The sequence below is a fragment of the Electrona antarctica genome (genome assembly GCF_951216825.1).
Source record: "Electrona antarctica genome assembly, chromosome: 17".
NCBI lineage: Eukaryota > Metazoa > Chordata > Actinopteri > Myctophiformes > Myctophidae > Electrona > Electrona antarctica.
The window spans coordinates 38,543,759-38,558,701 of NC_136798.1; the positions used below are offsets into that span (position 1 = coordinate 38,543,759).

The 14,943-nt window shown below is 42.9% G+C and overlaps 1 protein-coding gene across 2 annotated transcripts in view; it reads left to right on the forward strand.

Annotated features, from left to right (window-relative positions):
* Positions 1–425: 425 nt before the first annotated feature.
* The window catches only part of LOC306940815 (mitotic checkpoint serine/threonine-protein kinase BUB1 beta-like), a 42,288-nt gene continuing 27,770 nt past the window's right edge, over positions 426–14,943 (forward strand). Inside the window, exons 1-8 of one of the 2 annotated variants that reach the window (XM_079526027.1) lie at positions 426–566; positions 2,704–2,818; positions 5,076–5,135; positions 5,442–5,586; positions 6,838–7,034; positions 11,329–11,468; positions 13,768–13,850; positions 14,477–14,527. In XM_079526027.1, coding sequence (XP_079382153.1) covers positions 2,760–2,818; positions 5,076–5,135; positions 5,442–5,586; positions 6,838–7,034; positions 11,329–11,468; positions 13,768–13,850; positions 14,477–14,527 — 735 coding nt within the window. In that variant the 5' untranslated portion in view covers positions 426–566; positions 2,704–2,759. Of the gene's footprint in view, positions 567–2,681; positions 2,819–5,075; positions 5,136–5,441; positions 5,587–6,837; positions 7,035–11,328; positions 11,469–13,767; positions 13,851–14,476; positions 14,528–14,943 lie in introns of both variants that reach the window. The other variant, XM_079526028.1, reaches the window with a different exon arrangement.

A 14,943-nucleotide genomic window follows, 5' to 3' on the forward strand; every position in this document is an offset into this window, starting at 1 on the left:
TTTCTTTTCCCTTTTTACCTCCTTTTTGATGAATTCTTTTTTGATGAATTCCTGTTCTGTCTATAGAAGTGTCTATTTGTACGTCTCTAAATGTTTTGATGATTTGAACATGGTGGACCCTGTTGGAAACAAGTGTAATGCTTAATTGGGTCGTCCACTCACAGTTAACAGCCTTTGTATTGAGTTTGTGCTTGAAATGTACTGTAATTCTGCAAACTGTTAATAAATTCTTCAATCAATCAATCAATCAATCAATCAATCAATCAATCAATCAATCAATCAATCAAAAGATTATAAGAAAACTGAGAGTAACAGAAGGGGCGGTAAAGCAACTATTTGGATGGATGCCAACCGCCAAAAAGACCCACGAAGAAGAAGAAGAAGAAGAAGAAAGGGATCCCCGTCGTGACGTCATTACGCTATGGAGTTAGCCTACGTCACCGCGTCGTCAGTTCAAACGTTTGTTTGGCCAGGCAGCGGTTTGTTTTGAAAGTCGTTTTACACAGAACTTTGAATGTTAAAAAACGTCAATATAACACATATTTTTACCCTCGTCCGAACGAACGGTAAGGATAGCAACATATTGACATAGTTATTCATCAAATCCGTGGTTTTGTTTAACAATGACATGTTCATTCGCCTGGGGTTTGTGTGTTGTTGTGTTTTGGGCTTGGCCACGACGAAAATGTTCATATTCGGTGTGTTTTCCTTTTCGGAAATAGCCGATCAACGCGGTGAGCTTGTAGCTCTGGTCCATAATGCCTTTGCAAAGGCATATGGACCAGAGTTATGGTGAGCTTGTAGATCGGCGGTTGAAATGACATCCAGTAAATAACTGAAATCTACTGGCCAAATGTATACTACTTTGCCTAGCCCCTAGCTCTGGTCCATAGCCTAATGCTTCTGGCAGAATCATAGAAGCATTAGGCTACAGAATGAGCGTAGGGAGAGGGCACATATGGGGCTACAACTTTGCCCAGGATTTTTACATGGGATCATCTAAATCTGCATCTATCTAATTCTAATCTTAGGATGTTATAAGGATGCCGAAAATACAGATAAGTAGAAAATAAAATCAGGGGGATGCACATGCAGCATTTTCTATAAATGGAGGCATATCATTTGCATATTTAGGAGTAAACTTAGCTTACCACTAATTACATTACAAATACCTTGCACACACACATTGTGTTATATTCACTTTATTTGTTAGTTTTGCTTGCTTTGTTATCACATTGTTTGAAATGGTTCAAAATCTGTAGCCATTTTGTTATGCAAATTATAAGGTTAAAAACTGAATTCAGCACCCTTGAATTATGTCATTGAATTATGTCAGGTTCCCAACTCTTACCCCAAAATGCCTCTGACAATCAAATTTTTTCAGAAATCCCACCGATCAACTACATCAACGAGGCGTTTTGTGCTTGTAGATCTTCTATTTTCTATGGTTCAAATGGTTAGAGTTACTACAGGGGAGGCTGCCAAAGCTTTTTTCTTTTCTCCACACTGAGGACCAATAGAGTAAGAAAGGATCCCTGAACACCTGTTGAGGAAGACCCCTGCTCTATAGAGCATCGCAGTCCCGCCCCCTACCATGGCCCAGGAAATGATTCTCCGTTCATTTTCCTCATAGACATTTCAGAAAGTATTTATTTAAAGTCGTTTACGCCGCGGACAAAGCCAACTCGAGTCGTGACAAATCATGACAACAAACACAATTTTTTGGGCCGAACAAATAATTAGAAAGAAGAAAAAAACGGCAGGTTACAACACTTTTTTTGTTGTTTTTCTTCTTTGTAATTATTTGTTTGGTCCAAAATATTGTTTGTGTTGTCATGAGTTGTCACGACTCGAGTTGGCTTTGTCCGCGGCGTAACCGTCTTTAAATAAATACTTTTTGAAATGTCTATGGGAAAAATGCATTGGGATTCATTTCCTGGGCCATGGTAGGGGGCGGGACTGTGACGCTCTATTGCAATGTAACTTGCTATCCGAATATAACCTGTCGATGGGCTCTATGCACACAGAATAAGGCCTGACTCACACCTTTACATCTAGCATACAACATTGATGCATGCTAGATGTAAAGAAAGGGTTTGTTTACATCTTGCCCCAATGCATTTCCAACGGAAGTCACATGGTTTGACACAACATTTGTGTTGTACGGCTTTCGGCTGTGTTTTGACTGCCCCCCACCCCCTCATACAACACAAATGTTGTGTCAAACCATGTGACTCCCATTGGAAATGCATTGCGAGCTTGCATCAGTCAATAAGTCTCATGCATCAGCTATACATCAATCTGTTGTGCACGTGTGAGTCAGGCTCTACTCTTCCTACTTCCAGGCTCCTTCCCTACTTCCTTCACAGGTGTTACTGATGATTCTAATTAAGCCTCTGTTCCATTTACTGTATAGTGGTTCTCAAATGTTTTAATTTCAAGGACCCCCATAACTGAGAGTTCAAGGTCACTTTGAGACCCACTGGTGTAGCAGAGTGTTTCCAGTGAGCCAACCGTGCACAATAGCAGCACCCTGATCTCCGTTTGACCAGAATGGAACAGAACCTTCATTAGCATCATCTGAAACACCTGTGAAGGAACAAAGGAAGGGGGCAGCCCAAGTTCTTTCCAAAATGGCGTGCGTGCGTGCGTGCATACAGCCCATTTATTTTTTGACTCAGAGGAGTGCTGTGTACCGTTCAGAAACCCGAGGAGTTCTGTGGACTGTTCAGAAACCCGCGTACCAGTGACCTTCAGCCATGGCCACATCTAAACCATCTGGATCTGACCCATCAGCTGACATCCAGCAGCAGCGCCAGTATGTATTACACTTCAGTGACTTTCAAGCCCCAGTTTGGTACACGTTAGAAAGACCATGCATGGACCACCACCATTATATTACACAGTGGCGTGCACAGATAGACACTAGGGGGTGCTAGAGCACCCCCTGCCCTTTTGGCAATGTGCCCTTTTGAAAAAAAAAGAAAAAAAAAACTTTTTTTTTTGATTTTTCAAAAATAGCAGACCTACAAGCTCGTAGAGCGCCACTCGGTGGCGCGCTATGAGCTTGTAGATCTGCTATTTTTCAATAGCTAAAGCATAACACCAAAAGGGGTTCCCGCCCAAAATGGATTAAGGCAACCGGCCGGTTCCACGCGCTGCACAAGGTGCCCTTTTTTAACTTGAGCACCTGCCCCTCTAAATATCTGTGCACGCCACTGATATTACATGATGGTACCCGTGACCCGCTCTCAGAGTTATAGCCCCAGAAGGGCAGAAGGGTCCATTTGGAGCCCTACTGGCCTGGCATTTGTACCAAAACATTTGTTTTAAGTACCAATAACTAAAATACCGTAGACACACACTTCATTGGAATGACTATCTTCCACATACGGTAACCGCTATGTAGGCCTGTATTAATTGTTAACAGTCGTTCACCTAATCACAGTTATTTGATATTATTTTTGCATAAACAACACGATCGTTTTCCATGTCGAGAAATGTTCATACATTTTCGAACATGATAAAGTCCTTTTGGACATACAAGGTTTCCATCCGACAGGGATCTACAAGCTCACAATGTGATCTTGTAGATCTGCCAACATGTAATGTTTGATAATTTGTTATGTTGACCGTTTGTAATAGTAGTAAGTACTTTTGATGCAGTATTGGTCTTATTTTTCCTTTTACATCTTTATTTTGTACTTTAGACTTATTAAAAGGGTCTATAAAGTCCTTAAATGATCACTTTAGAAATGTGCAGATACCCTGCATTGCGAGAGTAGGAGTGGGCTATGGAAAATATATCGTATCACGATCCACGATACTATCACGATTCTTTTTCAAGTTAACAGTACAACCTCCTACAAGGTAACAAAAACTAAAAGAAAAATACCATTCTGACCGAAATAATTATTTTTGGGTTAGGGTTAGTTCTACCGTCTACCGTATACATTAACCCATTTTGACCTGAGATCAGATTCTAAAAATGTCTTCTACATCCGGACGGTTTTCTGAAAAAGCTATGTTTCTATGTCAGTCGTTCTTCGATTTTTCTAAAATAGCAGACCTACAAGCTCGTAGCGCGCCACTCGGTGGCGCGCTACGAGCTTGTAGATCTGCTGTTTTTCAATAGCTAAAGCATAACATAATGCTAACACCAAAAGGGGTTCCCAACCAAATTGGGTTAAGGCAGTGGTTCCAAAACCTAGCTGATGCACACACTTAGACGGAAAGGAAATGTATGAACATATTTAGGTGGACATATAAGCTATATACGAGATATATAATAATTCATCATACCCATATGCACTTGTATGCAGCATACATTCTGTATATACTTGCCATATATTGGCATATATTTTCATTGGTTTAATTCAAATATGACCATGGCACTATTAGCCTTTTCATGTCACGCACCCCCTAGAGGGCGTGCATGCGCCACAGTTTGGGAACCCCTGAAATAAGGTATAGATATAGACAGTAGAACTGCAAATCATATAATGTCCATCCACTGTATCATGATATATATATATATATATATATATATATATATATATATATATATATATATATATATATACTAGGGCATTAAGCAACTAGTCGACTAGTAAATCCACTAGTCGACCTTGTTGGTACTAGTTGACTAGTTGATAAGGAAAAAAATATATATATTTTTTTATTTTTCCCCCGATTTTGTAGGCCTCAAGATCAGGTAGATTATAGTTATAGTCACCATGTACACAGTATTTCAATGTACAAATATTTATTTAAAAAAAAAAAGTTTATTTTTTTAATTTATTTTATTTTTTACATAATAGGTAGTTAAACAACTAGTCGACTAGTAAACTAGGCAACTAGTCAACTAGTAAAAATGACTAGAAGTGAATGCCCTAATATATACACACACACACACACACACACGATATCTCTGAAAAGGCTATCGTCTTTGTTCACTACTTAAACATTCTAAGTAGTGTTCTACACTCGGTAGAATAGGTGTACTGGACAGCACTGGGTCAATTTCACTTGGCTAAAATAAAATGGATTGTATGTCATTCTTTTATTTCCTTCAGGTCATTTGAAGCGAAACTTGGCACGCAGACTGGAGACGCTCTGCTGGATGTCTGGGAGAGGTGAGACTAATATTATCCACCGATGCACAATTCATCAAGGACCAGGGATGCACGATAGTGACATTCTTGGGCCTATGTCTGATTACACATTAATTGCATGCACATTCTAGGGGATGTAAGTCACGAAGTGACACGTTGTAAGCTTGTATATCTGCTATTTCAACTTAAAAAAAAAAAAAGTTTTATCAACATGGGACGTGATTATCTCTAATAATTGCGATTTGACGACGTATGTAATAATTCTGACAGCCCCACTACAAGGCGCAGCTTGTCTTGCCACTAACCAACTTGCGTCTTCCCATTCAGGTACATCCAATGGGCGTGGCAGGTGTTCCCGGAAGGGGGGAAGGGCAGTAAAGTCAACGAGCTGCTGGAGAGGGCCGTCATCGAGTTCGCCAACCAGCACAAGTATAACAACGACCCGCGATACGTCAGCATCTGGATTCAGCTGGTAAACCACACGCATGGATTAACCCATTTTGGACTGAGGTCGATAAAAAAAAGGCTTCTAAATCAAAACATTTTTCTGAAAAACCTATGTTTCTATGTCAACATGTGGTGCTCAACCTTTTTCATGTCAAGGACCCCCAGAATTATCTCTATTGGGCCACGGACCCCCATCTCAAAATATGTAGTTCCAGGGACCTCCCCAGAAGACAATATTTTAGTTAAAAATGTTCGCTCTGAAATAAATATTCAATGATTTGCGCCACATTTTAAGGACTTTTCAAAAATAGCAGACCTACAAGCTCATAGCGCGCCACTCGCGGAAGTGTTGGCTGCATATAGCCCATTGCGCATGTTTCTTTCATTCCATGGAGCAACATGGCGTCGCCCGTACGGTCTTTGCGTCTCGTCCTCTTTAGACAGTCCTTGGTTTACAGCAAGGTTAAGGTTAGGAAGCGAAGACCGTACGGTGGACTCCATGTTGCTCCCTGGAAGGAAAGAAACATGCGCAGTTGAGACCAAGGAAGCTGAACGCGGAAGTGTTGGCTGCATATAGCCCATTGCGCATGTTTCTTTCCTTCCGGGGAGCAACAATGGAGTCCACCGTACGGTCTTCGCTTCCTGTCCTCTTTTAATAGTCCTTGGTTTACGGTCCAACAATCGTCGAAAAATCCCTCTGCAAAGTGTTAACATTTAAGTCTTCTATGGAAGCATGTGGCACAGCAAAAAGGAGCTGATCTACAAGCTCTCAATACCGTCACAGGTCCGCTTTTGATGCCAATACCATTGTACTTTTGAGTGCTAGAGTATTTCTGCAATGCAGTATTCATACTTTTAGTCTGGGCGGGAACCCCTGTTGGTGTTTAAAGTATTATGTTGTACTTTAGCAGCGCTACGAGCTTGTAGATCTGCTATTTTTGAAAAATTGTGGCGTAAATCTTTGAATATATATTCTTGCACAGCGAATGTTTTTAACTCAAATCTTTGCTTCTGGCGGGGTGGAGGGGGGGGTCCCCTGGAACAACATATTTTAAGATGGGGGTCGGTGGCCTATTACATATAGTTTTTGGGGTCCTTGAGATGAAAACTTTGAGAACCACTGACATAGAAACGTGGGTTTTTTTCAGAAAACATGATTTAGAAGACATTTGTAGAATCTGGTCTCGGGTCTAAATGGGTTAACAAAAAAAAAAGTGAGCATTTTTCCACCGCTTATTTTTCCCACCGTTATTTCTTTTTGTTGTCCCCATTGCAGGCCCAGCAGAGCACGTCGCCGGGGGACATGTTCAGCTACATGCAGGTGGAGGGCATTGGCCTCACCCGCTCTGACTTCTACCTGTCCTGGGCCAAGTACCGCCAGTCCCAGGGTGACCACCAGATGGCGCTGAGTGTCACCCAGCAGGGACTGAGTGCCAACGCTCAGCCTGCCGAACAACTCCTCCACTACCAGAGGTACCTCGACGCCAGGCAGAAATTAAACCTCGTGTATCCATTTATTTTTAGCTTTATTTATTTTGTATTAGGTATACACGGATACATCGGCAAGCATATCGGTGTCGGTCAATAGTTACAGGAGTTTTTTTACTCTATGGTGTTTGCGATATGAAATGTGAGCGTACCATAATCACAGTAAACATTGTCGTGTCATATTCGAGGGCTTTTTTTTGTTTTAAGTTAACCCATTTTGACCCGAGGACGCATCTGTGTCAGCTTACTTTTTCCAACTTTTAACCACATTAACACTTTGATTGCTACAAGATCTCGACAGGCCTATTTGGATGTTGCTACCGTTTAACATTGCACAAAGGCCTTGTTCGGGGGCCCACAGCAAAATGTAATAAAAATCACACCCCTGTGAAGTGAGCGGTGCAACTGTTCTCTACAGTTGCACCGCGCAACTGTAGAGAACAGTTGCACCGCTCACTTCACAGGGGTGTGATTTTTATTATTACAGTAGAAGTTTACAGACCAAACTGTAAATAAAAGGTTTACATGACTTTCTGCCTCAGTCCGTATATAGCGAGCTGTAGTGAATAAGTACAGAACAGTTGCAACGCTCACTTCACAGGGGTGTGATTTTTATTATTACAGTAGAAGTTTACAGACCAAACTGTAAATAAAAGGTTTACATGACTTTCTGCCTCAGTCCGTATATAGCGAGCTGTATTGAATAAGCAGAGAACAGAATATGGGACAGAGTTGCACCACTCACTTCACATGGGTGTGATTTTTATTATTACTACAGTAGAAGTTTTTTTCTTATGAAAGCAGAGAGTCTTCTGTTTCATACGGTATATAGTATTTATATGTCGCTATAGGCCTTATTTTGTGAATATTGAGTACGGGTCCATGTCTTCTCTGCAGTTATATCTGGTGGGCGCAATGTGCATCCACCCAGTAACCAATTTATGACAGACTGTACATGGGATCAATGTTTACTCTTTTCCTCGTAAAAGTACACATTCAGGGCTTTCATTCGGTGTATAGGATGTATAGCATATTTATTGTGTTTATTGTTATATCTGCCTGTCAATGTCTGACTATAAACCTTCATAACTCTGCATCCTTTAGATGATGATGATTCACTGCTATCATTGTTTTGATCGCAGTAACATTGGGGGGGGGGGGGGGGGGGGGGGTCATGGGCACATTGGGCAGCAAAAGTCTTGATCGTACGGCTATAAAAAGTCCCATTCCACCGTTCGGTTCAGAACTATAGTATAACGGTGAGACGCGTTGTCATCATGAGCTGATTTTGTTTTTCAAGCTAGTATAGGGAACATGCCTGGGCATGCATGGTTTAGGACGCGGAAAAGTTCGTTATACATTACACCCGGGTCGATTACGTCCCCGACGCGTTCATTGCGGTCTTATCACTACAATTATAATGAATAAAAAAGCGTTACAATCACACGTCTGAGCGATCTCCGATTATGACGGCTCTGCATGGCGATACGTGATCCACCAACGGTAGACTGTCTGTTGTCATGGCGGCCCCTCTCGATACTGTAGTTCGTTTGTTAGTTCGTAGTATTGTAGGCTCGGGGATCGTTTGGTCGCTACAGTATGAAGAAGTAAACATGCATCTGTCCATGTGTGTTGCCGATCTGGTGCAGAATCTGCAGATCATGTGTTAGGCAGCGTAACAGCGTTCCGTATGGTTTTTTCCGAGACATGAGCCCCCATCTCGCAAGGCCCTCCTCCTGCAGGAGAAACAGGAGGGGAGGAGGGAATCGAGTATAAAAGCCAATAGGTGGAGGAAAGCCTGGTGAGGCGAGGTTAGGTGAAATTTGATTCTTTTCACACACGGGCTACATCGGCATGGGCGCATCCATTCTACACTGGTTTATACACGTAAAGCGGCCCGCCCTCCTGTTTTCAGGAGGGGAGGGGTTTTTTTTTTTTTGGTTTTTTTTTCTGATCACGTGAGCGGGACTAAGCAGCAATGATAGGGCGATGGTTCTTCATTGTCCGGGTGGGTAAAAAGATGAATGAAAGTATGCTATAAAAAAGTGATTGAAACGTATTGATACGTGATCCGCACCCGACGTTTGATTAATTGATAACGTATTGATACGCGATTCGCGTCGGCTGTGTTAAAAGAACATTCAGTTATTTGGGTGATTTTGAAAACCTCCCCGGTAACAAGATGTGCACATGCACACTCTACAGTGGGGGGACACGCGACAGGCCAACAGCACACACACCAAGGCCCGCCCCCGCTCGATCATGATTGGCGGAAGGCCCCTCTCTATCCTGATTTGATGAAGGCTGGGCCACCTAGCCAAAAACAAAACCTAAGGTTTTTTTGACCCCCAGGGGTTAACTGGGGACAGGGAGGAACTCCTTATATGGTCAGCACACTCTATAGTAGGGAGGCTTATCACAACAAAACAAAAAAAGATATTTGAATCAAATGAAATCACATTAACCATTTAACCATTATTTTAAACTTTAGCTGTTGGAAAATAGCAGATCTACAAGCTCATACGAGCTCTACGAGCTTGTAGATGAAAGAAGGATACAAGGACGGAAAGAAAAGGACATAGGAAGAAACAAACAAGTACAAAACAAACAAAAGACAAACTTTACCACAACAAAAAAAGAAACGAAGGGCTGCATTTTCCATATATTACAGATCAACACAATCTATAAATACAATATTTGAATTCCTCATACATGGTAATGGGCTGGAGGAAGAGATCCCACTTTTCCTACTTTTTGTAAAACATAATATGTTTCTATGTCAGTCGTTCTTTGATTTTTTTTAAATAGCAGACCTACAAGCTCGTAGCGCGCCACTCGGTGGCGCGCTATGAGCTCGTAGATCTGCTATTTTTCAATAGCTAAAGCATAACATAATGCTAACACCAAAAGAGGTTCCTGCCCCAAAATGGGTTAAAACTAATTGGGGAAAAAAAGAGTTGGAGATTACTATCGCTACAGATGAATGGGAAAATGTGTAAAAAAACCATGTACGTCCACTAACTCAGGGGTTCTCAACGTTTTTGGCCGGGGACCCCCGGAAATGCTTTGGCAATGTCTCGGGACCCCCGCCCCGCCCCCTCCCGACCCCCAATATAAATTGACTGCTACAATAACCTTAATAATAGAGACAATACACCATAAATAAATACTGAAACCAGATATAATCATTATGGAAGGTGTATGCATGTACTATGTGTACTATGTAAACTCTTCATTTCCATTTTTCTTTTTTTTTTGGAAAATAATTTGGGGACCCCCCCAAAATAATTTGGCGACCCCCCGAGGGGTCGCGACCCACGGGTTGAGAACCCCTGCACTAACTCAAGAATGTGGAGAGAATTCTGTTGGAAGAACCTAATGAGATTTGACTTAGAACACCTACAATTACATCAAGGCAACTACCGTAATAACAGAACAGCCATGCTGGAGACCGTGTGGCCACAAGGAGGCAGGCCACGCTCATATTCTGGACTAAAATTCAGAAATATTGGCAGGATATCCATTCCATTTTACGTATCTTATAAGAGGATATTATGCTCTTGTCGTCCCGAGTATGACTGTTAGTTTTTCCCCAGTTATGTCCATCCAATTATCTTTGGTTGGTGGGTTCTGTTAGTACCAGCGTTGTGTGATCGCTTTCTTACTTGTTGCTAAAATAATCTTGATTAAATATTTTGTCATGTGTTAGAAACTCTTCAGAAATATTCCCTAAAAATAAAAAAATAAGATACGTAAAATGGAATGGATATCCTGCCAATATTTCTGAATTTTAGTCCAGAATATGAGCGTGGCCTGCCTCCTTGTGGCCACACGGTCTCCAGCATGGCTGTTCTGTTGGTAGTTGCCTTGATGTAATTGTAGGTGTTCTAAGTCAAATCTCATTAGGTTCTTCCAACAGAATTCTCTCCACATTCTTGAGTTAGTGGACGTACATGGTTTTTTACACATTTTCCAGTTCATCTGTAGTGATAGTAATCTCCAATTTTTCCCCAATTAGTTTTAACCCATTTTGGGCGGGAACCCCTTTTGGTGTTAGCATTATGTTATGCTTTAGCTATTGAAAAATAGCAGATCTACCAGCTCATAGCGCGCCACCGAGTGGCGCGCTACGAGCTTGTAGGTCTGCTATTTTTGAAAAATCGAAGAACGACTGACATAGAAACATAGCTTTTTCAGAAAACTGTCAGGATTTTAGAAGACATTTTTTAGTATCTGATCTCAGGTCAAAATGGTATAATAACCTTGCCTTATGTGTCAGGGTTCTGCAGAGTCAGTCTGGCGTGGGTCCAGCCCTGGGAGTCTTGGCAGCACCAGACACGCCTCCTCTCAGTGGCAGCAGTGTGGCTCGCCGTCGAATGAGGAGAGATCTGAACACGTCTGCCTCGCACACACCCACAGGTAGGACCCCCCCCCCACGCACACACCTACAGGTAGGACCCCACGCACACACCCACAGGTAGGACCCCCCCCCACGCACACACCCACAGGTAGGACCCCCCCCCCCCCCACGCACACGCTCAATAAAAAAAGAAATCCCAGCGACATCGCGGTACTGTAGTGGCAGCCCCGGAAATGCTTTACTGCAGCTACAAAGAATTTCTTGTAGCTCATAACTCAAATTTCTAGTAGCTCATAACATGTCTACAGTGGATTTCTATGAAGCAAACACTTTGCAGATAGAAAGAGGATAAGTCAAGCTTTTCATACAGCGGCAATGTTGGTGAGTTTGACGTCATTTAATACAGTCAGATAGGACTTTTCTGTCAGGATGTATGTGCTGTCAATGGTAAATTGCAGCAAGTTGCCAACTTGCCATTTACTTAATGACAAGATGACCGCCGTGTGCATATATGGTCTATTGAGTATTCAAACATGAGTCTTCTGAGCACCTCAGAACTTCTGTACCACCAACGGTTTAGAAGATGGAGCCATGTTTGAAGTTGCGGTTATTTTAACCCATTTTAGGCGGGAACCCCTTTTGGTTCCCGCCTAATTTATGTTATACTTTAGCTATTGAAAAATAGCAGATCTACAAGCTCATAGCGTGCCACCGAGTGGCGCGCTACGAGCTTGTAGGTCTGCTATTTTTGAAAAATCGTAAAAATGCGGCACAAATCTTTGAATATATCAGAAGATATATATATATATATATATATATATATATATATATATTCTTTTTGACGTGAGGTCAAAATGGGTTAAAAAGGCCGTGGTCATTTTTTGGGGGTATTTCACCCCGGATAGAGAATTTCTCATAGTTCCCAAGTTGTTCCCTGGGGTCATATTAGCCAACAACAGTTGAGATATTCTCCCCTAAAGGTGGCCTTACACTAGCCGATAATCGGGCATTTTTGACGCTCGGGGGGTGCCCGACCGCTCAAAGCGCGATCGGGATCGGCCCGATCAACATCAAGACTGTTTGATATTTGCTCTGCCCCGCTCCGATTATCCTGTAGTGTGTGGTGCTATCAGATTTCAGATTGAAAAAAATCGGCTAGTGTAAGGCCACCTTAAATGTGCATACAGTACGTGTCCTACTCATGGTGACAGCCCTGTGTATGTGTCCTACTCATGGTGACAGCCCTGTGTATGTGTCCTACTCATGGTGACAGCCCTGTGTATGTGTCCTACTCATGGTGACAGCCCTGTGTATGTGTCCTACTCATGGTGACAGCCCTGTGTACGTGTCCTACTCATGGTGACAGCCCTGTGTATGTGTCCTACTCATGGTGACAGCCCTGTGTATGTGTCCTACTCATGGTGACAGCCCTGTGTACGTGTCCTACTCATGGTGACAGCCCTGTGTATGTGTCCTACTCATGGTGACAGCCCTGTGTATGTGTCCTACTCATGGTGACAGCCCTGTGTATGTGTCCTACTCATGGTGACAGCCCTGTGTATGTGTCCTACTCATGGTGACAGCCCTGTGTATGTGTCCTACTCATGGTGACAGCCCTGTGTACGTGTCCTACTCATGGTGACAGCCCTGTGTATGTGTCCTACTCATGGTGACAGCCCTGTGTACGTGTCCTACTCATGGTGACAGCCCTGTGTATGTGTCCTACTCATGGTGACAGCCCTGTGTATGTGTCCTACTCATGGTGACAGCCCTGTGTATGTGTCCTACTCATGGTGACAGCCCTGTGTATGTGTCCTACTCATGGTGACAGCCCTGTGTACGTGTCCTACTCATGGTGACAGCCCTGTGTACGTGTCCTACTCATGGTGACAGCCCTGTGTATGTGTCCTACTCATGGTGACAGCCCTGTGTATGTGTCCTACTCATGGTGACAGCCCTGTGTATGTGTCCTACTCATGGTGACAGCCCTGTGTATGTGTCCTACTCATGGTGACAGCCCTGTGTACGTGTCCTACTCATGGTGACAGCCCTGTGTATGTGTCCTACTCATGGTGACAGCCCTGTGTATGTGTCCTACTCATGGTGACAGCCCTGTGTATGTGTCCTACTCATGGTGACAGCCCTGTGTATGTGTCCTACTCATGGTGACAGCCCTGTGTACGTGTCCTACTCATGGTGACAGCCCTGTGTACGTGTCCTACTCATGGTGACAGCCCTGTGTATGTGTCCTACTCATGGTGACAGCCCTGTGTATGTGTCCTACTCATGGTGACAGCCCTGTGTATGTGTCCTACTCATGGTGACAGCCCTGTGTATGTGTCCTACTCATGGTGTCAGGTTCGAGGAGTGTAAGCCCCGGCAGAACCGTCACGACGCGCGACGGGGACTCGGCACGACGACGAGCTACGGCCCCAGAACAGGTCAGGATGCTGTTGATTTTGGTTTTAGTCATGGTCCTTTTGAATACATTTTCATATAGTTTTAGTCCCATTTTACTAGTCATCTGAGATGTTTTAGTGTCTAGTTTTAGTTGGCTAAATATGATAAGATTTCGTTTGATGACTAAATCTACAGATGAGTTTGTCGACTAAAGTGTATTTTGGCAGGCGTTGATGGCGTCGTAGCACGCACGCACGCACGCACACACACACATACACACACGGAAGACATCTAGCTCCATCAGTCCGTCGAGCTCCCTGTTAAAGTTTTGCACTTAACGGGTCCTTAATAATATGATCTAGGACCTCCTTAAATGACGGGATATAGATTGTAATGCTGCCATTTCCAGGCTTTTTTGTGCTCTTTTTTTTGTTTTTTTTTGTTTTCCATTTTCTTTTTGCTCCTCGAGCTGCAAACACATAGCGTGCATAAACTTCTTTCTCACCTCACAATAAAGTTGATTGACTGTCCCAGAAGTAATACGTTGTGACAAATACAATCAATCGTCAGTCAGTCAGTCAGTCACAATCTGGGGAGAAAAAAAAAGGATGAGCCGCGTCCCCATGGCAGTTTAGTTTAAACGTCCTTTCCTCTTGTGTTTTCGCAGACTGCGAATACTCTGGACGTTCCATCCAGTGCTCCCAGGCACTGTCCACAGGTACGTAGAGCCAGTAATTCTCAAAATGTCATGTCAAGCAACCTTCCATTGATCTGTTCTCGTCACCCCCCCCCCCCCCCCCCCCCCCATCTGAATTGTGGTTTAAAACAGAGACCTAAGACCAGATTCAGTTTTCTGAAACGTATGTTTCTATGTCAGTGGTTCTCAAACTTGTTCATGTCAAGGACCCCCAGAATGATATGTATTTCGCTGCAGACCCCCCCCCATTTCAAAATACTCTGTTCCAGGGACGAAGCAAAGATATGAGTTAAAATCGTTTGTTGTGAAAGAATGTATTAAAAGTTTTGCACACATTTTCACGATTGTTCCAAAACAGCAGAGCTCATGAGCTTGTACATCTGCCATTTTTCAATAGCTAACGTTTAAAATCATGGTTAAAAGTGGTCAAACTTAAA